The 23,992-nt window shown below is 33.9% G+C and overlaps 9 protein-coding genes and 1 non-coding gene across 10 annotated transcripts; 6 read left to right on the forward strand and 4 right to left on the reverse strand.

The window, feature by feature from the left end:
- Window positions 1-107: 107 nt before the first annotated feature.
- Window positions 108-617, forward strand: NDAI0F01020 (uncharacterized protein; the record flags this gene model as incomplete). The annotated part of the gene is made up of 1 exon (XM_003670616.1): window positions 108-617. One exon carries the CDS (start codon window positions 108-110, stop codon window positions 615-617), a length of 510 nt encoding a protein of 169 aa, XP_003670664.1.
- Window positions 618-3,229: 2,612 nt separating this feature from the next.
- Window positions 3,230-5,299, reverse strand: AHC1 (Ahc1p; the record flags this gene model as incomplete). Its single annotated transcript, XM_003670617.1, has 1 exon — window positions 3,230-5,299. One exon carries the CDS (start codon window positions 5,297-5,299, stop codon window positions 3,230-3,232), a length of 2,070 nt encoding a protein of 689 aa, XP_003670665.1.
- Window positions 5,300-7,619: 2,320 nt separating this feature from the next.
- NDAI0Ftrna3S lies at window positions 7,620-7,701 on the forward strand. Its single transcript has one exon. It is a non-coding gene; the product is annotated as a tRNA-Ser (tRNA).
- Window positions 7,702-10,212: 2,511 nt separating this feature from the next.
- On the forward strand, window positions 10,213-10,629 carry ARD1 (peptide alpha-N-acetyltransferase complex A subunit ARD1; the record flags this gene model as incomplete). The annotated part of the gene is made up of 1 exon (XM_003670618.1): window positions 10,213-10,629. The coding sequence occupies one exon, from the start codon at window positions 10,213-10,215 to the stop codon at window positions 10,627-10,629; it is 417 nt and encodes a 138-aa protein (XP_003670666.1).
- A 990-nt stretch (window positions 10,630-11,619) lies between these two features.
- Window positions 11,620-12,643, reverse strand: VPS29 (retromer subunit VPS29; the record flags this gene model as incomplete). The annotated part of the gene is made up of 2 exons (XM_003670619.1): window positions 11,620-12,459; window positions 12,596-12,643. 2 exons carry the CDS (start codon window positions 12,641-12,643, stop codon window positions 11,620-11,622), a joined length of 888 nt encoding a protein of 295 aa, XP_003670667.1.
- A 299-nt stretch (window positions 12,644-12,942) lies between these two features.
- Window positions 12,943-14,298, reverse strand: DIA4 (putative serine--tRNA ligase DIA4; the record flags this gene model as incomplete). The annotated part of the gene is made up of 1 exon (XM_003670620.1): window positions 12,943-14,298. One exon carries the CDS (start codon window positions 14,296-14,298, stop codon window positions 12,943-12,945), a length of 1,356 nt encoding a protein of 451 aa, XP_003670668.1.
- A 320-nt stretch (window positions 14,299-14,618) lies between these two features.
- RPL27A (60S ribosomal protein eL27) lies at window positions 14,619-15,581 on the reverse strand (the record flags this gene model as incomplete). Its single annotated transcript, XM_003670621.1, has 2 exons — window positions 14,619-14,998; window positions 15,551-15,581. 2 exons carry the CDS (start codon window positions 15,579-15,581, stop codon window positions 14,619-14,621), a joined length of 411 nt encoding a protein of 136 aa, XP_003670669.1.
- A 1,090-nt stretch (window positions 15,582-16,671) lies between these two features.
- Window positions 16,672-18,474, forward strand: TDA3 (Tda3p; the record flags this gene model as incomplete). Its single annotated transcript, XM_003670622.1, has 1 exon — window positions 16,672-18,474. The coding sequence occupies one exon, from the start codon at window positions 16,672-16,674 to the stop codon at window positions 18,472-18,474; it is 1,803 nt and encodes a 600-aa protein (XP_003670670.1).
- A 485-nt stretch (window positions 18,475-18,959) lies between these two features.
- On the forward strand, window positions 18,960-19,670 carry SOD2 (superoxide dismutase SOD2; the record flags this gene model as incomplete). The annotated part of the gene is made up of 1 exon (XM_003670623.1): window positions 18,960-19,670. One exon carries the CDS (start codon window positions 18,960-18,962, stop codon window positions 19,668-19,670), a length of 711 nt encoding a protein of 236 aa, XP_003670671.1.
- Window positions 19,671-20,635: 965 nt separating this feature from the next.
- ERG11 (sterol 14-demethylase) lies at window positions 20,636-22,378 on the forward strand (the record flags this gene model as incomplete). The annotated part of the gene is made up of 1 exon (XM_003670624.1): window positions 20,636-22,378. The coding sequence occupies one exon, from the start codon at window positions 20,636-20,638 to the stop codon at window positions 22,376-22,378; it is 1,743 nt and encodes a 580-aa protein (XP_003670672.1).
- Window positions 22,379-23,992: the final 1,614 nt, after the last annotated feature.

Raw genomic sequence — 23,992 nt, forward strand, 5'->3', positions numbered from 1 at the left:
GTTTTACCAACCCCATACTTGACCACTCGCAGAATAATGAAGAGCAGCAAACCCCTAGTACCTCACAATCCAACTTAGACTATCACTTGCAAGCACTACAAAATATTATGGTTTCAATACAAACAAATATGGCTGATGCTCAAGACCGCCAATCTATTCACTTTAATGAACACCATCGTGTTACAAACTTCAAGGTTGGCGACTCAGTACTGGTTCATAAGGATGCCTACAACAATAAACCTTTTACCAAATTCCACCACTTGTGGTATGGTCCCTTCAAGATTATTGAAACATTGGGTGACCAAACCTACAGACTAAACTCTCAGCTTGGTAATCGTCGTACCAACACCTTCCACGTTCGAAGACTCAAGTTGTATAACCACCGTCAAGATAATGCCTATAATGTTCCACATACTGACTATAAAAATAAATTACATCTCATCGAACGTGTTGTTCGTATATTCCGTAATAGTACGTGTGAAGTCCAATGGTCAAATGCCGAAACATGGGATACTAGCATCATTCCACTCCACATCATTTTCAACTCTGAATACCGTCACCTACTCGATCCATATTATAATCCATCCACACAAGAAATTACCGTCACATCCTCTTAAGCTGGGGACCAGCTTTTAGAAAACGGGGGAAAATGTAAGATATCCGATTAGGATTACGAACTGTTGGCGTCATGCCAAAGTTTCACAAAGAAGTATGTTTATTTATTATTATTTGAGTAATTACTGTCATGATGTTATGAGTCGTTTTAGAAAAGCAAGTCAAGAATTATTATTATGAAGTTCACCAGGTTCGAAGTAATGACCCGAACTATGTTATGCACCATACATGTTTGTTAGCTGTATAACGTTTATTTGAATTATAATTGAATATCGTTTGTTGATTAAGTCTAATGCCATGCAAGTGTTATCTTATTATTATTTAAGATTGTTTTTGATTGCAGCCACGTCTACGGTTTCGGCCGGCCATGCGTACAAGAGTTATGTATTGGGTCGGTTAAGTTGTATGGTTTTGCTGAGTGTTTACTCAGGCGTTCTGGATTAGTCTCTCCTAATCAAACCTACAAGTATTTAGAGTGTCCTGCGGAGCACCTAGTCGAAAGGACTTTGAGAGCGGTGTTCATGATTACGAATATTGTTTTATGCATGCATGACTTCAACGAGATACTATATGAACTTCTAGAATTTATTTGACTTACTAAGTTATTACTTTATTAACATTATCCTAAGCCACAATTGTGTGAACAACTAGTTGTGTGCCTGTGGGAAGAAAGATACTACTAACCTTTAATTTATTTTATTTTACTTTATTTTATTTCTATTTTTACCAATCCAGTGAATTACCGTGGAACAGAGAAGTTTAAAGTTTATTGAGGTCTGACATGAAACAAATCTAAAACGACACGTATTATCCAAATTACCTATTACAGCTTTGTTAGAGAAAAGTAATGGCTAGTAAGAAAGGTTATTGATAAGAGAAAAAGTATTTTGGAAAGATTATAAAAGGACTAGAAAGTTGAACTAGAATTAGAGGTATTTTAGTTCAGTTATTTATATCTCTTTATTAGTTATTATTTATACTATATATAAAGAGAGCAACCCGAATCATCTATTCGCTAGAATCCTAAATTCTACTCTCTGCCTTTAAGAAGTTTAGATTTTGATCTATTATCGAACCCATATTTTACATTTTTTCTGAAATATATGATCATTAATAGATTAGATTGTATCCTTTTTGAATTCGGTTCATAAAGATATTAAAAACAACGATAAAAAGTAAGCATGTTATAATATCAACTATTAATTCGTAACTATTGTCTTGAACTATAATAATAATTTTGATTGGGATCGTTCGATTACTAATGCATAGGACATCTTTTGCAAAATCGCTCCGAAATTCCTTGACGGGATGTTAACAAAACACTTTACAACACAGCTCTTGTACACCTAGCAGCCCCAAAAGCGTAGTCCTGACTTCACTTAAAAGGTCGCATTAATCATAATAACATAGCCTTGGATATGTTTTTCCTACTTAAGTCATCAAAGATTGCAAATATAATTCACAGATTTATGAAGCTACAAATATGTATGGTACATAGCAGCACCTAACGAAGTAGACCCATTACACGAACTTAATATATTCAGTCTATAAAGGTTATAAACCTAGACTTTACTATTATATTTTTTCTTTTATTGTATCACAATACAGTGAATGGCTATTTATTCCTTAGACTTTGGATAGGTAACCGCCCTTTTGGATCATAGTTTATTTATTTAATGTCATCAAGACCAGCTTATTTTGGGTCAAGTTTGTTGAAACTGGGCACGAGAAATAGTAAAGCCATTCATGATGAATCAAAGAAAGAAACTAGAAACGAAATTAGGTCGCAATCCTAAACTGTTAATAAACACCCAACAAATTGGATTGAACCATTCCGGAATTTCCTATGTACAATAGAATTATTTTATTTAGTTATTTTTATATAGGATGTGTAGAAAATCACATTATCAATTATACAATATTATCTATAAACTTCAAGATGGCTAATCGATCTCAATCCCGAATCTCTTCTTTCAAACGGGTTTTTTTCCTTTAAGATATCGAGAAGAGTTTTTTTGTTTATAATTCAATTCAATGTATTTAACTTTCGTAGTATTCCTTTCCGATAGAAAAATAATAAAACTTTTGGGCAAAATTTAAACAATTTCGGAAACTAAATTCTGAAATCTATTTATAGTTACAGACAAAGAGAATAGCCGGGTATTATTTATTAACTAGTTGTTTTTATTTATTACCTGAAGACATTTTTACAACTTTATATTTCTTCAATTCTGAGGTTACAGGGTTTTCATGAGGCCATTGCATTTGTTGAAGAAAAATCACTGGATAATACTTATAGGCCTACGTCGTATCACAGTGGCTCATCTTGACAGTGATAATAATTTCAGAGTAAGTCAGCACCATATATATACTTAATTGAATACACACAAAGTCTTTTCACGTAGTATACATGTTTTACAAATTGGGCAAGGAAAAAAGAAGAAAAAGTTTCAATAAAAATAGTGTCCTTTATTCTAAAATGAAAGTATAGATTATAAATGGGCCATGGCGTGAGAAAGTGAATGATAAGCAGCTCACCATTATATTGATAATATATAGTCTAAACATATATTAGTATATTTGTTTGTTGCGCAGGATCCTATGCCTTTTTTCTTTACGCTTTATAACTACGTAATTTTGGTTTCCTACGTAAATTATAATGTGAAGTTTGTGAAGTTTGTGGTATATTATTTTCGTCAATTTCTGAGCTAGAGCTACGGTCTGCGGTAAGTACTATTGGAGCAATTTTTAATTTTTTATTTATATTATGAGTATCATTATTATTAGTATCATTATCATTATCATTATCAATAGTTGCGCTTCTAGGAAGTAAATTTTCTAATTTTTCCCTTTTATTTTCTTCTTCATGTTTACGTTTTCTTAAGATTTTTCTTTGTAATGCAACTGGGACAACAGGGGGTGATGGTGGATCTTGAATTATATTACTATTATTCGGTAGATTTTCAAGCGATGTCATATCTTCTATAGAATTGGAAGATGATGGAATTTTGGAAAGTTGATCGGACGGTGTTGCTATGTAAGGAGGCTCATCTTCTTTCTTTTCTTCAGTGTCTTCATCATCTTTCTCTTCAGGTTGTTTCAAAATCACATCTAAATCTTTATGTGCATTATTTACCATTTGAAGTAAATCATCGAACGGTTCATTATTATCTTTGTCAGGATAGATATTTTTCAAATGAGGTACCATTCGAGTTTCAACTATTTTCAATGAATTAACGTTATTATCAATATTATTATTATTATTATCGTCAATAGTATTATCGTTAATATTGTTACAATTTTTGTTTTTATTTTTCTTACCTATTTTGGAACTACTATTTATTTTACTAGAGGCACTTCTTTTTGATGATTTATTACTAATATTCTTATTGATTTTAAATGGTAGTGCAATACTATCAGGTAGATATTCGATGTTGGGGTCCATACTTAATTCTTCAAATTTTTTCAATATTGATGGATCTTGTTGATCATTAGGTAATAATGTTTGATTATTCAATACCGCTAAGGGCTGATTTGAGAAGGTTTTAGAATGTTTGGAACGTGCATGGTTGACCATTCCTTGGGCCGTTGTAAAACCTCTTCTTCCACATATTGCGCATGTTATAATGACGAGAATACCGTCGTATCTTTTAAAAATTGCTTCATTGTTTTCATTCTTGCCCACCATACCACTACAACTTGAGATTGTAGTTGGTGCAGTAGACTTTTTCTTCATATTAAGAATAGCTGTGTTCTTCGGTGTTATACCTTTCCCATCGATTACGTTATCTGTATAATTCCTTCCAAATGATTTTAGGTTTGTATTAGAAGTAGAACTTGACCTTGGGGTTGCTTCTAACAGAGAGAGATCTAATAATTTACCATGACTTTTACTTCGTGTATGATAGGGATGAGATTGAACATTTGTCCCAGTAGACAATGGGGGTCTATTATTATTATTATTATTATTGTTATTTGCAGTTGACATGGACATTGATAATCCGGAGGAAGATCTAGGTACAAAATCATTGAAAAAATCGAATGATGAGTTTGAAAGATGTTGATTTCTTTGTTCTAATTCAAATTTTTTCCCTTGTAATTGATTTTCATTAAATTTTTCAATTTTATTTAATAAATCCTTATCATCATGTAATGTTTCTATCACTTTCAATTTCGCATCTGTCCTCTTAATTTCTCTTCTAATATCATCATCTTCTTTATGATTAATCATTATATGTAAGTTTAATTTATCTAATATTTCATTTTTCATAGTTTTAAACTTCAAATTATTCATGAAGGTGCTTGATCGTTTTTTCTCCTCTTGCATTTGTGTTGTTGTATCCTTGTTAGGAAGAATGGTTATTGATGAGGAAGCATTATAGTCAGTAACATCCAGTGGTTCATTTGCCATATTAGGATTGTTATGACCATAATCAGGATCATTCTCCCCACTTGATAGCCCCAAATCACCTGGGGATTTTGGTGTAGCTACTTGATAATAGTTTGGAGAGTTACTATTAGAATCCATATATTTTTTTGGTAGTTTTGAATCATTAGTTTTTATCTTCTTTAGTTGTTGATTATTCCTTGAGTTTGAAGTTGAATTTGATTTTGAATTGTTAGTATTATTTGAATTTGTCAATATCGATGAAGATGAGGAACTATTTTGATGAGAACCTTTCATTGTGCTATTCGAAAATAATGGTATTCTTGATATCTTCTTTATTTTTATGTTTGTCGTTTATTAAATAAAGAAGGACGAGGGAAGATTCGAAACAAAAGAAGATCTCAATGAAAATAAAAGAATAAATGAAAAAAGAAATAATAGTGATATATACAGTTTGAGAATTTCCACTTTTGATCAACAGTCCATAGAACTTGTCTCAGGAACGATGAGAAATTTGAATAATGTTAATGAATCTTGACGGTAAAAATAGTGGTATCCACGAATGATCCAGAATAAATTTGCTTATGTCCTTTTTCCTTTAGAATCTGCTGCCCGCTTCTTTTGTTTGTTGTTTATTGTTGTTTTTCGCCACCGACAGTTTCTTTGTATCCAAGAAAAACAAAGAATGCTCTCTGTGGTATGGTATCGTTCCCCATTTCAGAACCCGAAAATTCGGAAAAAAAATTGGGAGATGTTTTCGTACGACATTTTGTCAGAGCCATCCCAGATGCAACTGAATGAATTCACGAAAATTCGGCACAGTATTTGAAGTGATGGGGCATGGAGGAAGGTAGAGAAAAAGTCCCAGAAAGCGGCTGAAAACTAAGCTCCTGAACCGCAATGGCAGGTTAACCCAAAAAACTGTAAAATATGATTTGGATATAGTTTTGAATCTTGATTTTCTGACGAGAAGACTATAAGATTCTTATGAAATGTATGATTTTGTTGCTTCCTCTTATCTAGTATAAAAATGATAACTAATAAAAGATATAAAGTAACGACTAAAATGTTTCTAATTCCAGCTCGACCCTTAGTCCTTTTATATCTTTCAAAATTATTTTATCTAATCGCTTGCCTGTCATAGTTAGCTTAGATAATCAACGAGCTTATTTAATCATATTTCGTTCTGGAACATTTGATAATTTGGGGATCATATTGTATAATAGACGTACTCCTTAATCTTGTGTTACTCCTTATGTTATTCTGTTTCATTGTAATGCACTGTGTTACTAAAATAGGAGTAGGATAAAGATTGGATAGGACAATAATAGAATGGTAATAGAATGTGAATAGGGATAGGATAGAAATACAGGAGATAAAGTAAAGTTAGTAGTATCTTACTTACATTAGCTCCTAATTAGTTTCTCCACATAATTACGGCTTATGATAATGATGATAAAGTAATAACTTGGTAAGTCAAATAAATTACTAGAAGTTCATATAATATCTCGTTGAAGTCATGCATGCATAAACAAAATTCGTAATCATGAACACCGCTCTCAAAGTCCTTTCGATAGGTGCTCCGCAGGACACTCTAAATACTTGTAGGTTTGATTAGGAGAGGACCTAATCCAGAAGCCCTGAGTAAACAACTCAGCAAAACCATACAACTTAACCGACCCAATACATAACTCTTGTACGCATGGCCGGCCGAAACCGTAGACGTGGCTGCAATCAAAAACAAATCTTAATAATAATAAGATAACACTTGCATGGCATTAGACTTAATTCAACAAACGATATTCAATTATAATTCAATAAACGTTATACAGCTACAAACATGTATGGTGCATAACATAGTTCGGGTCATTACTTCGAACCTGGTGAACTTCATAATAATAATTCGCTCGGAAGCATCCTTTCTCATATTTTCTCTGATCCTGTAGTTGTAATTTTCCATCCTAAAAATTGATTATGTTGTTATGAATTATAGTAAGAGCTAATTTTCCTTATAATGTGTGTAAAAAGGTTCGTCTTTCTTAAAAATAAATATAAAAAAATATATAAGTATAAAAATAATATCAGAAAAAATAGGAATTGAAACTTCGAGTTATTGGTCTATTTATACCTTTCTTGATGATGAAACAGAAACACGAAAATGTGACTTAACGCTGGCAGACACGATAATTCAACTATCGTGTCGCGTCGATGCCTGTAGTCTTACGCGTCTCTACCATTTTTGGTAATCATTAGTTCGTGTCCTTGTAGAAGACGATGTACCAAGCTTGATATCTGTATTCTTACCATAGGATATTAATAGTACCTTATTAAAATATCATTCCAGCATTTACCAGGTTCGGTAATCGTTTCGCGTCATATTAGAGGACATTGTACCAAACTTGATATCTACACATTTACCATAGGATATTAATAGTAATACTTACTACGAATATCGTTCCAGCATAATTCTTGACTTGCTTTTCTAAAACGACTCATAACATCATGACAGTAATTACTCAAATAATAATAAATAAACATACTTCTTTGTGAAACTTTGGCATGACGCCTAACAGTTCGTAATCCTAATCGGATATACTTACAAAACCAGTAATATTAAGGCAACTTGGCCGAGTGGTTAAGGCGAAAGATTAGAAATCTTTTGGGCTTTGCCCGCGCAGGTTCGAGTCCTGCAGTTGCGTTTTTTTTCTTTCTCTATTATATTATACGCTCTTTTTTTCCTTCTCGTAACTGACGATGTCAAAATGACAGTAAAATACAGTGATAAGACACCGGGTCTGTCTTGATATCAGCAAAAAATACAGTACGTACTTAACTTGGTTGGGTTACAGTTCATTTCCCGGGACATTGATACAATTCTATAGAGGTATACCATATAAATATGAAGATATTTATTGGCAAAGTGGGTATTTCTTTTTCTTATTTAAAAAATGCATTTAGAAAATCAATAATTAGCTAAACAGAGAATTTAGGACCATGTATTATTGTCGTACTATTATATGTTGCTTCTGTACGCTTGAACAATACGATGACGTAAATGATTGAAAACTGTCCCTATCTATAAGATCTGAATTAGACAAAGAATCGATATCTCGGTCCAAATTAACTTTGTGTTTGTCTCTTTCCATCTTCCTTCTTATCCTAGACAAATCTAAAGCAATGGAAGGTGGTAATTGTGGAGGTAAAGGTAAAGATGGGTGTCTTATGATCTCTTTCACTGGACACTTTAAAGTAGTAAGGAAATTTGCAGATTTTGGTTCAGTTATGTCATTCACAAATCGTTGCTCTTGTGCACGTGTATTCAAAGTGCCACTTATCATCCCTCCCTCTCTAGTGATAATGGCTCTATTTTCCTTCCTTCTTAATAATACTGAACTCATTGGCAAAGGAATTTCACTTTCCTCTGAAACATGACTGAGATTAAAATAGTTTTGGGTAAGTGGAAGGGGAGTGGAAGTGAAATCTAGGTGGTTGTTCTAAAATCTTCTAATTTTAATGATGTTTCTTCGGTAATTCGTTCCAATTCTGTAAAATTGGGTAAATATTGTGCCCTTAAGACATCATTACTATGCTTCCTTTGAACATAATTCCTACATCCATTTTCATAGTTTTGGAATCTTTGGAAATCTACATTTGTCTCCTTATTATATCTTTCTGTCAACTTGGTTTCATTTTCTTTAGTACCTCCTTTATTAACAATTTTAGTTATGGATTCTGTTTTTTTTAGCTTTTTGTTGTAGTTCTTTTCACCTTTTTTCTTATTTATCCTAACTGGTGAGACTTCCTTAATAATGTTAATATTACCAACTTTCTCAGTAAGTGGTTGCTGTTTTTTGTCTTGTATTATCTTTTGGTATTTAAACTTTGGAATGTCATCTTTATTCTCAGATCTTGTCCTTTTTCTAAGTTTCATATTAATCCAATATTCGTACTTCTACAGAATTAGTTAATATATTTGGATTATTTAACGTGGGGAAACAATTAATTAATTAGGTATTCCAGGAACCAATTATCCTGTGCATGTAAAAAGAAACATTAACCTGTATTTTTGTCACTATTTTGAAGATATCCAGGCTGTTTTCAGCTTCAATTCTTTATTGTCACCATAAAATGGTACAAAGTTGAGCTCAGCGGGTAAATTTATTTTTCCGGCGTAGTGACACCTTAATGAAAACTATGGACGTAATGCTATAAGAAATGAGTAAACCTTTGAGGAATAATTGCTTCTGATATAATGACCTATATACCTACACAAGTGCTATCGTACTTCGAAATTACCATTTTATAATAAATTCTACGGAACAGTATGTAGCTTCCGGCAGACCTGTTGCTAACCCAAGAGACTCCTCAAATAAAAAATAAAATTTTGCTGGTTTTTCAGTAGCGAGAGTTCATTGACTGACAACGGAGAAAGTAGAAAATGAATTTACTTTGTACGAAGAGATGAGACTTAACTTTTTGATTTAAATATCGTCACCTGTATTTTTTACTTCGTTGCATTTTTATTACAGTTGTCTGGAAATGACGCTTTCATTGTGTTTCTCTCTTTGTTTTAGCTTCCCCCCCTTCTATGAAAAATACTTCTCAAAGCAAGTAATTAGTCTTGTAGCCTGCACCATCATCGATTCATTTAGTTGGAGTATAGCATTTTTAACTTGTTAAAACCTGCTTCTCTAACTCTCAATTAAATCAATCGTGCAAAAAAAGAACTTCCGCGGCCAACTCCGACATCGTTTTGTCTGCACTCACAATATTTTGAAAAATTTACGTAACATTCATTATCAATATGAACTAAGCTAAGTACAATCGAGTTTCAATAACAAATAAATGCTCAAAGGATAAAAGTATATATTCCTTTGAGAAGATACTCAACTCGCCCTAACCATGCCAATTACCATTAGAAGGGCTACCATTGAAGACATCATTTGTATGCAAAATGCAAACTTGCATAACTTACCAGAAAACTATATGATGAAATATTACATGTATCACATCTTATCATGGCCAGAAGCTTCCTTTGTTGCTACCACGAAAGATTACGATACTGCAGGGAACTGAAAATAGATGATGGTGAGGACGCGAAAAATTAGACGATGAGTTATTATGGAAGATGATATAACAAGAAATCAATTAAATTAGATCCAGCTTACCTTGCTCCAGGTGAAAAATTAGTTGGTTATGTACTTGCTAAGATGAATGATGATCCTGATCAATCCAAGGAGGCACCAAATGGTCATATTACCTCTTTGAGTGTTATGAGAACGTATAGAAGAATGGGGATTGCTGAGAAATTAATGAGACAAGCTCTTTTCGCATTAAGAGAAGTTTATAAAGCTGAATTTGTTTCTTTACATGTGAGAAAATCAAATAGGGCTGCGTTGCATTTATATAGAGATACTTTGGAATTTGAAGTGTTAAGTATTGAAAGTAGTTACTATCAAGATGGTGAAGATGCTTATGCCATGAAGAAGGTTTTAGATTTGAAAGAATTACAAATTTCAAATTTCTCTCATCGATCATATAATGCTAATGAAAAAGTCGAAGATGACTTAGAAAGTGACCTATTAGAAGATATTATCAAGAAGGGGATTGATGATATTGTCGTATAGGAATGGACACGTAGGAAGCCATATACGTTTTGGTATAATATATACAAGTATTAACTCTGCATTAATTTTTAATAGTTTTATTCATCCGGGAATAGTATATAAAGTTCAAGACACACGTCTAATCAACCCCCAGGTTGCCAAAGCTATGCAATGAACGATGCTTACAATTAGCAAATATTCAAAACAACTGAACAGTTCTTTTTCGAAAACTTAGCGCTTGATTCCCTTGTGTAGGCAAACTTACATCTATAAATATCAGGTGAAAGAGCTCATCTCACTAATTTACTAAGTTTCGTAGGTCCAAACTCAATATAAAATTTACATAACAAGAGGTAACAATTATTTAACTTTTATCTTTTTTGAAAAATCAGACAATAAAAAAAAAGGTAGCTTGAGTTTTTCCACACCGACAAACTATTGTTTGTCTCGAGCCAAATGCACTCACAATCATCATTTAAAGATAAAAGGAAAAAACTTCCTTAGTTTTTTTCATTAAATGAAAGAAAATATTAAAAAGAAGCTTAACCAAATTCTTCATGAAACAATTGAAAAATTGTAGACGCCTTTTATACGAAAAAAATCACTCAACGTTTATTTCGCCAAACGCGAAAGCGAAATCTGAAAAGAAAATTGGGAATATCGTACATCACGAACACATTACTAACTAAAAGTAGGGTATCTGGTATTTTTTACGAATTTTAGCCGCCATCGAAGATGGCCCATCGTATCTTGTTTAATACTTGAATATTATTGAGTGGGAGGATTGATAAGCCTTGTCGTATTATCCAGTTCTCCACTCATCTACGTACTGTAACTGCCTTATACTAGAATTGCTGCCTTTCCATCCGCCTTTACAAAATAATCTATAATAGAATATAGTTGTGTTCTTATAAACTTTTTGATGATCACTTAGTATAACAATACTTTCTCCAATTATGTGTCCGTCGTCTCTTAAAGGTATCATATTTTAAAACTCCCTCCCTCAAATGTCTATTCCTTCTTATAAACCACCTTATCCACTTTCACATCTCCATTAACAAAGATGTAAATATATAATGTGCATACAGACCCTTGTATATCAAGTAGGCAAAAACTTGGAACATTCGAACCATTAATATCGAATTCAGACAAGTCAATATCTCGTTCGGTAATCTCAGGCTCTTCTTCTTTTGTGTTATTTTTATCATTGGTAGCATTACCTTCGGTATCATCTAAAACCTTTCCAACACCGTCAGAGTTATTAGCTTCCGAGGTTCTGTCGGTAGCTGCCTTGCCAACTTCCTGTTTTTCATCATTTTTAGATAATGCATGCTTATCTACGGCCATCACTTCTTCTCTTTTAGAGTCCACTTTCTCGGAAACATCAATATCACTCAAATCTCCCATTACAGGCCAATCGGTATTAAATGCTCCAGTACAACTTCCAGGATTAACAAAAAACTTCCCCTCCAAAGTGTATGCTTCCACATTATGAGTACCACCCCATAACATTATATCCACATCCAATTGACGAGCTAACGTTAATAATGATAAGGGATCATTCTTCGGAACGATAGTATACCCACTACAACAGCCAATCTTAAAATCACCTTGTCTAATAATGGTATTTATTGGTATTTCATCCTTACGTACTTTTTCATTGGCTCGTTTGGATGATGCCATAATTGGCGGGAACGCCGTATCAAATTCACCTCTAATTATGGTGACGTTTGGTGATATTTGATTGACAAAGTTCAAAAATTCTGATGATCTGGTACAATTGCCCAATAGGATTACTTGTGAGATTTTGTCTGGAACACTAAGTAGCTTTTTAAATTTAGCAGGTAAATCCTATTTCAATAGAGGAAAATTCATCGAAAATAATAAATGTATATGTCGAGTAGTTTTGTAACTGTTAGTAATTTTTTGTTTCAATATAGGGGAGTCGAGTTTTCATAACGGAACAATAGTGAGATAAAGAACATACAATCGAACGATCTGGAATATGAGCGTCACTTAATGTGAGAAGTAGCATGTTTTGCTTGTTTGCGGGGCCTTTTCTTGATTACTTTCAGTACGATTTCTATTAATCCTTTCTGTATATCTGTAGATGTTAGTTTTGAACCGCTGTAAAACATAACTTTAGTTATATTTTTCGCTTTCAACCATATAGCGTCTAATGTTTGGAAATTCTTAGCTAAAAAGACCAACAGAAAAGCTACAATAATCTACAATACTCAACAAATTTAAGAAATATATGCGGTATATGTCTATTACTTTTTTTTGGATTAACTATATTATTTACAAATTAACTTTATTATCTTTGGTAAGTCATTAAATAGATTCAATATCATTCATATATGGTCTGAGACATGTTGGAATATGTATCTTGTCTGTTGTAGGATCATAGAAATTTTCCACAAGAGCCAGCATTATTCTTGGAACTGCCATAGCTGTACCATTTAACGTATATGCAAAATGCAACTTACCATCATGTACGTCCCTATACTTGGTATTTAATCTCCTACTTTGAAAATCAGTACAATTAGAGGTACTACTGATTTCACCAAAGGAACCTCTACCGGGCATCCATGCTTCAATATAGTACTTCATGAATGCTGGGTTTCCAAGATCGTTTGCTGGCATATTTAGAACTTTTGCGGACAATCCCAATTCTGTGATAATCTCAATTTGTAAGTTTTTTAATGATTTCAATAGTTGTTCGCTTAACTCTGGTTTACACCAACAGAATAGTTCCACTTTAGTGAATTCATGAACTCTATACAATCCCTTTGTATCTTTCCCTCTTGCACCTGCTTCTGCTCTATAACTTCGACTCACTCCGTACGACTTTTTAATACCTTGTGTTTCATCTAAATTTATAACTTCATCATAACCTAAACCTGCTAGGGAGATTCCAGCAGTGGCAATTAATCCTTTCCTGTCATTAGATCCAATGTCATCACCTATTTTATATATTTGATTCTCATTATTCATATCCCTTGGTCTAAACCCACAAGAATTGATGATATCCAACCTAGTAACACTAGGCGGTATAACTAAACTGAATCCACGTTTCTTCGCAATATCAATTGCATATTTAACTAATGCCATTTCTAATTCTGCACCAGAGTTCAATAAATAATACCAGGATGTTCCTGTAACTTGCGATGCCTTCTTCAAATCTATCATTTTCTTTCTTGTCATTATTTCAACATGTGATAATTGTGGGTTTGGTGCATATGTTTCCTTGGGATTAATCCATTGGACAATTCTAGGTTCTGTCAAGGGACAAGATCCGTGCAAAAGATTCGGCAATGATGAGCATGTTTCATTCATAGATGAATTCAAGGAAGTTATCGATTCGTTCATGGTTTGAAATTTAGATTTTAAAGATTTCAGTATTGTTTGATTCGAGGATATGTCTGCTTTATTTGTTTTAATTAGTGATTCTATTTTCTTCCTTTCAGTTTGAATCTTTGCCATTTCAGAAGTTAGTTTTTTGAATTCATCATGCTGAGTTGGTAGTAGTTTTAACGCTGATAATACCTCAATGGAATTGTTTAATTGTCTTCCCTTTATTGAATGTTCATATTCTTCTATTCGAGATATCGTTGCGTTTATATCGAATTGTGGTCGCTTTAACAGACAATATACGGTTGTGCTCGAGAATGCCCTTCGTGATAACATTATTGAGGAGATTTTTAACTTCTTAGTGGTTTCTTTCTTTCTTGGTTAACCATACGCACAATTTTTTGTTCATAAGTAGTTTATACCTTGAATTGTTTTAAAGGATACCCTAGATCTAGTACCTGATATAAAATCGGGCACCATTCGTATTTTCATTTATTCCAAGCGAAAAGTTATATAGATGGTATAGAATACTAAAAGCAAGAATAAAATAGCATAATAATATATATTCACATATTCATATATTCATATATAAGCATTAAAGAAATATTTGAAAATTTGAATGCAAGTCTTTTTTCTCCTCTTGAGATATAATTCGATTAGAATCTCAATTTAGAGAAGAACCATTGGTTCTTACCAGCTTGATGTCTTTCTTCGAAAGCCTTCTTGATAACTTTCTTAGCTTCTTCACGTTGAGATGGTTCTTCGAAAGTTTCAGTAGAGACGACAGATTTGAAAGATTCAACATCTAGAGTATATCTAGTTGGTAGTAAATGGTTGTAGTTGACGACCTTGATGAATGGCTTGATCTTTGTTCTCTTGGCAACCTTTTTAGCACCGTGCTTCTTGGTAACCTTTAATGGGTATCTTTCAATACCAGCGACTAAAGCGTGACCAAATGGGTGGGATTTGGAACCTTCATCATGTGGCTTGACGATAACGACCTTCTTACCAGCGTAACGACCACGGACAACGACAGCTGTAATAAAAAATAGAAGAATGAAAATAAATTAACGAGAGAAATTTAAAATCAGTAATTGTTAGTATATTGATTCTTTTTCCTTTTTCTTGTTGACAATGTTTTATTTCGTAGATTCAATGATCTTGTGAACTTCTGGAAATCTTCACTTATCTAGATAATTGTATATGGAACTTAATATATAGAGAATATTGGTAAGATTTTTTCCATATGGATAATGCCTATTATTCGAGTGCAATTCTGTCATAATTTTAGAAAAGGCACAGTTTGTTCGCTCCTTTCTCAATTCTTTACATTATCCACCACAATCGTTGGGTTCTATGTAAAAATGATTTGCTCCAATTCGAACATTCTGTTCATCGTTCATAATAATGTAATAATTCCTGCATGGTTCTTCATCTTTGATGTCGTCATTTCTATTTATTCATTCCAGGAACACGATTTTATATTCTTTTCTTACTTTTTGGGCGCTCATATTCTTCTTTTTTTAAAATATCCAATAAAACATTTTCAATATCAATAATTTAATAAAAACTCTGTGATGATACGTACCAACTTTACCAGCTTTCAAGAACTTAGCCATTTTTTCTTGGTGATGTGTATCTGTTTATACTCGTTAAAATTGAACTAAAACTTTACCAATTACTAATTATAATACTATACAAATAATGATATATACATTGTTTAAATTAGGTATCAATTTTTTAGAGATTCGTTATGGATTTTTCCACTATGTTGAGAAAGACGCCATTTCCCTTCCTCCACCTAGGCTGGATAGAGAGTGGTAATTCGGTTCTAGAACGAGAGGATCCCTACTGACTCCCTTCGAACGGGCAGTGGATGTGCCCTTCTCCTGGGTAGAGGAATATTATTTCTCCTTCCATGGGCAAGGAATCTAGGAAAAGCTTTGAAACCGTAGAGAGGTAACGAACATCCAAATGAGTGATTGATCGTGGAAATTCCAACAACGTTGCAGAATTTCAACAGGTGACGCTATCAAAGAAAAGCGCGTTTTTGACGAAAAAAATAAACTCTGTCCAGTAAATATGCATGGGTGTGAATGATGTGTGGGTGTACACGGTCACTGAAAAAACTCCGTTATTGGTTGGCTCCCCCCGCTTATGAATAAAATGGCCCGATTTTCCCGTTTAGGAAATAATCTTCTTTCTTCGCAAGGAGATAAAGGCTCCAAGAACAGTGTGTCCGCGGGCTGCCCCGATTTGGTTTGGTTTCTCTCTTCCTGGAATCTCATAGGGGAAAGAAGAAAACAGGGCCAAATCCATTAACGAAAATGAAAGGGAGAAGAGAATGGTAAAGGGAGAAAGGGCACCAAACCACACATAATCTTTCTGTATATGCGTAAGTCCCCACCACCTAGCAGGTCTTCATCCCCGCAAACAACAACGGTGCCTGATTTGCTTAATCCACTAAAAAATTCCCCATATCGATCACTTAATTCATTCCAATATATACGTGATTCAATTCGAGCTGTATATAGTTGAAATCTATTACTATTCATAACACGTTTTCTAAGAAAGAAAGTAGTGACATATCAACTATACAAAATCTCTAAAGGTATATCTTAGAACTAGTTTACTTCACTATCTTTCTGCTGGACAGATCGGAACTCAAGTTTATAAACTATTGAAAAACCAAAATATAATAGGGCAGCAATGAGTGAAGAAATAAAATACCTATCACGTCCATCCTTAAAATCTGAAGGTAAACAAAAGATAATCATAATAGGAGCAGGTATAATTGGTGTCTGTACAGCATATTATTTAACGAAACATCCGAATTTCAACCCTGAAAAATATCATATTATAATATTAGAATCGAGAGAAGTAGCCGCTGGCGCATCAGGTAAAGCTGGTGGATTATTAGCATCATGGGCGTTCCCTAATATGATTGTACCATTAAGTTTCCAACTACATCAAGAATTAAGTGATTTATACAATGGGGAGACGAATTGGGATTATAGAAGGTTGACTACTGTTTCATTGGAGGCGGATGTTCAAGACGAGAATATTAAGTTCCAAGAACAAAGATTGAATTTATTGACTCGAGAGAAAGAATTGAAAAATAATTTCTTAAGGGATTCTAATAGTTTATCATCTATTTTATCCTCAAATGATGATATCGGTCGTAATAATAATAATGGTAATAATAATGGTGAAGGTCGTCATCGCCATCGCCGTCATCGTCATTTAAAGGAAGGAATATTAGAACATGGTGATTCTGATGATGGTGATGATTCTGATGATGAATTCGAAGAAGACTCTGATGAAGACTCTGAAGATGAAGATGAAGATGAAAAACTTTATTTCAATGCAGCCAATTCCATGTCAGGTGTGATTTCTCAATCATCCGTAAATGTAAATAAAAACAAGAAATATATGAAGGATAACAATCATCAGTATAACGCAAATGACGACAATATGCATAACACTCTAAGTGCGAGAGATCGATTGTCTAATTCTGGTTCTAGTATAAACTCCATATTGAATCCAGCCACTACCGCATCCACTACCACAATGTCTACTACATCTATAACAGCACCTACAGCACAAGATCAATATGATATTGCATTACCTCGTGATTTAGATTGGATTAGAAGAGAACTTGTCGATAATTGTTCCTCATTAGGGAACAGAGATTCCACGGCACAAGTTCATCCATATAAGTTTACTAGGTTTATATTACAAAGAGCAATGGAAAGTGATTGTATTGATTTGATATTAGGTAAAGTAGTTGATGTTAAGATTGATGACTCAAGAAATAAAGCGACAGGTATTCGATATCAACCGATTAAAAAGATGCATGAAGACGCATCTAGCGATAATATTGTGGATAAGGAGAATATTGTTGATATAGACGGAGATGGTGCCACCAAAATTATCATTACAACGGGACCATGGACTTCAGAATTAATAAAATCATGCCCGATATCAGGGTTAAGGGCACATTCTATTATAATTAAACCTAATTATCCAAAGAATAATGGTAATCCTACACAGGTATCACCATATGCTATTTTCACAGAATTAAAAATCAATAATAATGAATATTTTTCACCTGAAATATATGCAAGAAGAGATGAAGTTTACGTATGTGGAGAAGGTGACACGCTAGTGAAAATTCCAGATTCCACTAAAGCGGTTGCATATAACGAAGATAAATGTGAAGAATTATACCATTATGTTTCTAAGATTTCTACACCTCTATCAGATGGGCATATTATAAAGCAACAAGCGTGCTATTTACCTGTATTGAATGTTGCTACTAGTTCAGGTCCATTGATTGGGGAAACGAATGTGAATAATCTATATATTGCCAGTGGCCATTCATGTTGGGGGATTAATAACGCGCCTGCTACGGAGAGGATTATGAGTGAAATTATCTTGGAAGGTGAATCTAAATCTGCAGATATATCATTATTAAATCCAAAATTATATTTTGATGCTAGTGCAAAGTAAGAACGCTTTCTTCCTGTGTGTGACTCTGTCTTTTTCATGCATTATGCATGGTATGTACAATTAAGTGACATTAAGTAAATAAAAATAATAAAGTAGTAACTGAATTTACGTATTTAGCGTTTGTCTCTTATATTCAGAATATGTGACGTTAATTAAGTTTTTTGTTTTCCAGCACGTGCCCTTTACTGATGAAATCTTGCTCGTGCGAAACTGAAAAGACGGACACCCAGATTTTGAATGTAAATTTCATAGGGCCGCCCCTTAGAATTGGAATATTTCCTTGTTCCCCTTCAATTGCAATTTATTGGTCCAAACTTTTTCAATTGGATGGATTTAGTACAGATCTAATATCTGCTATTTAACAAAGAACAAACAGTGATTTTCAGGTCACCTTTACTTACGTCGTATGAATCACGAAAGTAATTGAGTAAATAACATTCAATTGAATCAAGACACGACAGGACAGACAGGACAGACAGGCAAACATGTTTCAAAGAACGATTAAACCAACTACAGCATTACTGAGCCGTACAACATCTAGAGTATCAGGTGCCACTTTAATGGCTAAGAGAACTAAAGTGACGCTACCAGATTTAGATTGGGATTTTGGTGATTTAGAACCTCACATTAGTGGTCAAATCAATGAGATACATTATACTAAGCATCATCAAACGTACGTTAATGGGTATAATGCCGCAGTGGAACAATTTGAAGATTTGAAACCTAAATTGGATACTAATCCTGTGGAGATTAGTCAAAAATTGATTGCTTTGCAACAAAATATTAAGTTCCATGGGGGTGGGTTTACTAACCATTGTTTGTTTTGGAAGAATTTGGCTCCAGAGAAAAATGGAGGTGGTGAACCACCAATGGAATCAAGTGCTTTGGCTAAACAGATCAAGGAACAATATGGATCTTTGGATAACTTGATTAAAGTAACTAACGAGAAATTAGCTGGAGTACAAGGGTCAGGTTGGGCTTTCATTGTTAAGAATGTTAGCAATGGTGGTAAATTGGATGTAGTTCAAACATACAATCAAGATACAGTTACTGGTGTTTTGAAACCAATAGTAGCCATTGATGCCTGGGAACATGCTTATTACTTGCAATATCAAAATCAAAAGGCAGACTATTTCAAAGCAATTTGGAATGTTATCAATTGGAAAGAAGCTGCTAGAAGATTTGACAAGGCCTGAGTCATCTTTATTTTTTTATTATCCGTTTATATATTTTTATATAGTTAAGTACATGTGGTGTACATAAGAAATATTACCTACGCTATATTCAACTTTACGTATATTCATACATCTTAGACGACAGTTAGTATTAATGAGATGGAACAATTGTGACGCAGAAATGGAGCTCGTCCGGAGACTGTGACAAACTTCTTGCGACCGTGTTAAGTCCGGCGGATTTAACCGAGGTTAGTCCACAAACTTGCGGCCGAAAATCCCGGACCTCTTGAAGGAGTTTCACGACACGTTGGCAGCGGGGGAAAGAGGAATTGGGCACAGGAATTCGTTGCTGATCGTTTAAGAAACAGAAAAGAACAGAACAGTACAGAACAAGATAACAAGGTCAAGTCACCGAAAGAAAAAAAATTAATTAACCGCCCAGCCCCCACTCCAAGTTCCAAGCAGCAGCAACAGCAGCACAACTTCCCGAACAGAACTCTTTTATCTGCAAAAATGGAACAAACGAACGATACCGAAGAGGACAAACGGTTCACCCGATAACTAAGCAAGGTAAGTAACGTGCTTAGAAGCTACACATCTTCGGACGTAATTAGGTCTGATCGTTTGACATGCAAACATGCAAACAAGATAGAAGGAAATTTTATTACACTCGTTTCTCAATCTCGAATGTATAATTCTTTTCTCTTCTGAATCCCTATTGTCTTGACAAGAATCACCGTATAAACAGATCATCTCTTGCTTTGTTATACGCGCATATGTACGTTTTGTAGATCCTTAACTTCAACTTCTCGGAAGTATCCTTTTATTGTCTCGAGACAACTTGTATAAATATCTATCCTTTTTATTGAAAAAAAATAAGTTACAACTACTATTATTGTAGATTGAATTGTTGCACTAACACTCCACCACCAGACATTCAAGGAAGTACAACTTTATAGACAAAAAGAGAAGCATAAAATACAACAATGTCTGACCCTATACAAGAGACAGTCACCTCAATTGTCTCGGAAGTTGTTGAAGCTGCTTCAGAAATCACATCTTCCATCGTCAACACTGCCACCGCGGCAGCCACCCAAGTTGCATCTGAAATTCTAAATGAAAAAACTAATCAATCATCATCTTCATTGGTTGTACAACTATTCAATTGTCTGGAATTCGCCATATCATACTTCTTATCCTTACCATTATTCCACAAAATCTCTATAATCTTCATCACTCCATTCCTTTACTCTATAACATGGCAATTACTATACTCCATGAGGAAAGATCGTCCACCAATGGTTTTCTACTGGATCCCATGGGTCGGTTCTGCTGTCACATACGGTCAAAGACCCTACGATTTCTTCGCTGATGCTCAAAAGAAACACGGAGATATCTTCTCATTCTTATTATTAGGTAAAGTTATGACTGTCTATTTGGGTCCAAAGGGTCATGAATTTATCTTCAACGCTAAATTGGCTGATGTATCCGCTGAAGAAGCTTACTCTCACTTGACAACACCAGTCTTTGGTAAGGGTGTCATTTATGATGTTCCTAATCATCGTTTAATGGATCAAAAAAAATTCGTTAAAGGTGCTTTGTCAAAGGAAGCATTCAAGACATATGTTCCATTGTTTAAAGAGGAAATCTTGAAGTATTTTAAAGATTCTAAAAATTTCGATTATAATAATAAGGAAAAGACTGGAGAAATTGACGTTATGGTCACTCAACCTGAAATGACAATTTTCACTGCATCAAGAACTTTACTTGGTAAGGAAATGAGAGAAAAACTAAATACTAGTTTTGCTGGGTTATATACTGATTTGGATAGAGGGTTCACTCCAATTAATTTCGTCTTCCCAAATTTACCATTCTTGGCTCATTATAAGAAAAGAGATCATGCTCAAAGAACCATTTCGGATACTTATTTGAGTCTTATTAAGAAAAGACGTGCTGAAAATGATATTCAAGATAGAGATTTAATCGATACTTTAATGAAAAATTCTACTTACAAAGATGGTGTCAAGATGACTGATAGAGAAATTGCTAATTTATTAATTGGTGTCCTAATGGGTGGTCAACATACTTCTGCTGCGACTTCCGCTTGGGTTCTATTACATTTGGCTGAAAGACCTGATGTTCAACAAGAATTATATGACGAACAAATGCGTATTACAGAAAATGGTACAAAGGAATTGGATTATGAAACGCTAGAAAATATGCCTCTATTGAATCAAACTATTAAGGAAACTTTAAGGTTACATCATCCATTACATTCTCTTTTCAGAAAAGTTATCAGAGATATGCAAGTTCCAAATACTCCTTATGTTATTCCAAAAGGTTACCACGTCTTAGTCTCTCCGGGTTACACACATTTACAAGAACATTATTTCCCTGAACCAACTAAATTTAACATTCATCGTTGGGACAATGACGCTTCTTCTTCTTACTCAAATGGTGATGAAATTGATTACGGGTTTGGTGCTATTACAAAAGGTGTTTCTTCTCCATATTTACCATTCGGCGGTGGTAGACATAGATGCATTGGGGAATTGTATGCTTATTGTCAATTAGATGTCATCATTAGTGAATTCATTAGACACATGAAATGGCGTTTTGCTGAAAAGGGTCAAACTGTACCAATCTCAGATTTCACTAGTATGGTCACTTTACCAACTGGTCCTGCAAAGATTATTTGGGAAAAAAGAGTTCCAAATGAAAAAGTTTAAAAATTGTTCAAAAAACGATACAATAAACTTACAGCGCATTAACAAAAAAAATAACCTCTTCAGATGTATGTATGTGAGAGAGACATATATGCTTTTTGCTCAACTATTTAATTTTTTATTCATATCTGATCATTATTTAAAAGTATATCATACGTATATATAGACAAGCAATATATTTATATTTATATTTATTTATCCCTGATTAATTTCTTTTCTTTCTTTTGAAATCAAGTGCGAGTAAGTATACATGGTCTGTTTTAAACGTAGAACAAAAAAGAAGAAACCCAGGACGCTAAGAATTCCTGTACAACTTGCAATGACCAGCGAGATACATACCCTGTAGCCAGGGCCATGGTTCTGCTTCAGAATTACAGCCCAGTAGAAAGCAAGGCTACTTAAAAGTATGGCCATGATGGTAAGGAGGAACATCACGAAACGTTCGTTCTTGTTCAAAGTTAGTTTTCTTACTCCTTTGTGTGGCTTTTGGTCGTCGAGAGTAATTATTTTCGGCAACCGAAAATCGTAATTCTCAAACCATGCCTTTTTTTAGCCTTTTCCCTCCCTTCTTGCGAACTCCCAATTTCTTGTTCCAGAGTAGTATGTTCTTTTCAAAATTTAACTTTCGTACTTCAATGGTTGGTGATGTAGTGGTCATTTCAATAAAAATTAATCCCAGAAAATAATTTTTTAAAGACAATGTGTTGGTTTATTTTCCCTTAATTTGTGAAGAAGAAAAATGCTGTTCAAAATATGTATTGTTTATTTTCCTCTAATTTGAGAAGAGAAGAAAGGTAACTTCATGTTGGTAGCTCAATTTTATTTTTATATTAATGTTTTGTGTGTGATTACTGACAATCGATGCTCACAAAAGAATGACACCAAAAAACCACATAAATATTCCCGAGTAGTTGTTTCGAATGTGTCGCAGTTTCCCCTAAAAACGCGCCGTTAAATTGTAAGTCGCCGGAGTTTCCCTTTAAAAAAGATAAGAGGAATGAATGCTTTTGACCTCTTCAAATAGTTACAGGCTACCTAAAGAAATGTGGAAGGAAGAAACAGGTCAAGAGTGGCAAACAAATGATGGTCAATTTCTGATGATGTTGGTTTATTTGTTTTAAAGGTTTTTGCTTATTATATAAAATACGTACCGCACCTGCTGTACATGCACCTGGCTAATAGATTACTATTAACTAACAAAGAAAAGTAAATTACAACTTACATTTTTATAATTTTGGTGTTTGTATTTTGTATTAAGATAGAATATATAGCGGAGAGATCCAGATTACAAAGTTAATGTTTGTCAGTAATCCTGACTTATTTTTTCTTATTGGGATAACCCTGCTCCTGAATAAGCATAAAAGTAGTCCCCACTATAAGGGACAGAAACCCCATTGCCCAATAAGGAATCGATAAAGTCACAAATTCTTCCCACTGCATTTTGGTATTAAATATAGCTATGAAACAAATCAGTCCTCTAACGATATAGGTTATTGCTGTAATAATCATCATGACGGTTTGTATCAGATTTGGGTGACATCCCTCTCCTAATAAAAATGAATCAGTATCCATTGATAAAAGCCCATTGTGATAGTGATTATAAGGAACCCACAGAGT

This window comes from Naumovozyma dairenensis, chromosome 6 (genome assembly GCF_000227115.2).
Source record: "Naumovozyma dairenensis CBS 421 chromosome 6, complete genome".
Lineage (NCBI taxonomy): Eukaryota > Fungi > Ascomycota > Saccharomycetes > Saccharomycetales > Saccharomycetaceae > Naumovozyma > Naumovozyma dairenensis.